Here is a 1,734-nt window from a genome sequence, read left to right on the forward strand (position 1 = left end):
CCCCCCACGCGGTAGTTCACCATGACCAGCCCCTACGATTCACTGAATTCCAGCTACGGCATCAGCAACGACTACGACACCTCCGGCTACGGCCAGCAGCAGCATCACCACCACATGGCACACGATGACCCGTATGCGGCGACGTCCGGCACCGGCGGCGCCACCTACTCCACCAAGTATGGCACCTACGCCGACGAGGACCTGGACCTGAAGGCCGCGCCCAAGACCACGGTGGCCGATCAGCTGGGCGAGCCGCCGGCCGACCCGCGCGGCATCGTCTACGGCATCTTCCTGCTGCTGGGCATTGGCATGCTCTTCCCCTGGAATGTCTTCGTCAACGCCACCTCCTTCTATGGGCTGCGCTTCGCCGGGTCGCCCTTCTCCGACAACTTCGTCAACTTCTTCTCCATCACCTACAACCTGTCCAACATGATCCTCATCGTGGTGGTGGCCCTGCTGGTCTCGCGGCTGACCCCCCGCGGGTCGGTCTTCGGCGCGCTCATGGCCATGGCCGGGGCCTTTGTCGTGCAGACGGCCCTGGTCTATGTGGAGATGGATCCCACCCTCTTCTTCGTGATTACCCTGCTGCTGGTGGTGGTGTGCGGCGGCTCGGGTGCCTTCTTCCAGTCCGGCATCTTCGCCATCACTGCCTCCTTCCCCGGCAAGTACACCTCGGCCATCATGATCGGCCAGGGTGTGGCCGGCATCGTGGTCAGCATTAGCCAGCTCCTGACGCAGCTCATCAGCGATCCGAATGCCGGCTCGGCTGATGACGGTTCGGCCGAGCTCTCGGCTCTGCTGTACTTCCTGGTGGCGGTCTTCCTGCTGATCGCCTGTATCTTCTCCTTCGCCACCCTCCCCCGGATGGCCCTGTTCACCTACTTCACCGAGAAGGCCGCCCGGCTGACCGGCACCGGCAGCGACGTGGCCCCGGACAGCGACACCGCCCCGCTCATCCCCACGGATCCGGTTGATGAGGATGGCCTGGCCCTGCCGGCCCAGCCGGCCGGCTACATGGCCATCTTCCGCGAGATCTGGTTCATGCCGGTCGGTGTCTTCTTCACCTTCTTCCTGACCCTCTCCCTGTTCCCGATGTTCATCGCCGCCACGGCCCCCTCCACCGAGAGCGACAGCCGTCTTTTCAATGACCTGTTCGTTTCGTTTGGCTTCCTGGTCTTCAACATCGGCGACATCACCGGCCGCTTCCTGCCCACCCTCTATGTGGCCCCAGCCAAGTCCCTGCTCCCGATGTCCCTCCTGCGCCTGGTCTTCATCCCGCTCTTCCTCTTCTGCAATGTGGTCCTCTATGATCCCACCGGCCAGCCCATCGAGTCTCCGGTCCCGGTGATTTTCGCCAACGACTGGGTCTTCTGGGGTATCCTCCTGGTGTTCGCCATCTCCAACGGCTACGTGGCCAATGTCCAGATGATGCTCGGCGCCCAGCAGGTGTCCGACATGCGCAACCTCCCCAAGGCTTCCAACCTCATGGTGTCTGCCCTTGTGGCTGGTCTCCTCTTCGGCAGTATGGCCTCCTTCGGCCTTCGTGGCATTCTGTGCAGCTGCAACCCCTTCATCGAGTAATGCGGCAACAGGAGAGACGCGGGTGTGTGTGTGTGTGTGTGTGGAGGCGGGGGGGGGGGGGGGGGCGGGGGGTTTTCCCCTCCCCCCCCCCCCCCCCCCCCCCCCCCCCCCCCCCCCCCCCCCCCCCCCCCCCTTCCCCTCCGGCCGCGGGGC

At 64.9% G+C, this 1,734-nt stretch overlaps 1 protein-coding gene across 1 annotated transcript; it reads left to right on the forward strand.

Annotated features, from left to right (window-relative positions):
- Positions 1-1,628, forward strand: H696_04362 (hypothetical protein). Its single transcript, XM_009498239.1, has one exon. The coding sequence runs from the start codon at positions 22-24 to the stop codon at positions 1,579-1,581; it is 1,560 nt and encodes a 519-aa protein (XP_009496514.1). The 5' UTR covers positions 1-21; the 3' UTR covers positions 1,582-1,628.
- The last annotated feature ends 106 nt before the right edge of the window (positions 1,629-1,734 follow it).

The sequence above is a fragment of the Fonticula alba genome (genome assembly GCF_000388065.1).
Source record: "Fonticula alba strain ATCC 38817 unplaced genomic scaffold supercont2.7, whole genome shotgun sequence".
NCBI classification, from domain to species: domain Eukaryota; order Rotosphaerida; family Fonticulaceae; genus Fonticula; species Fonticula alba.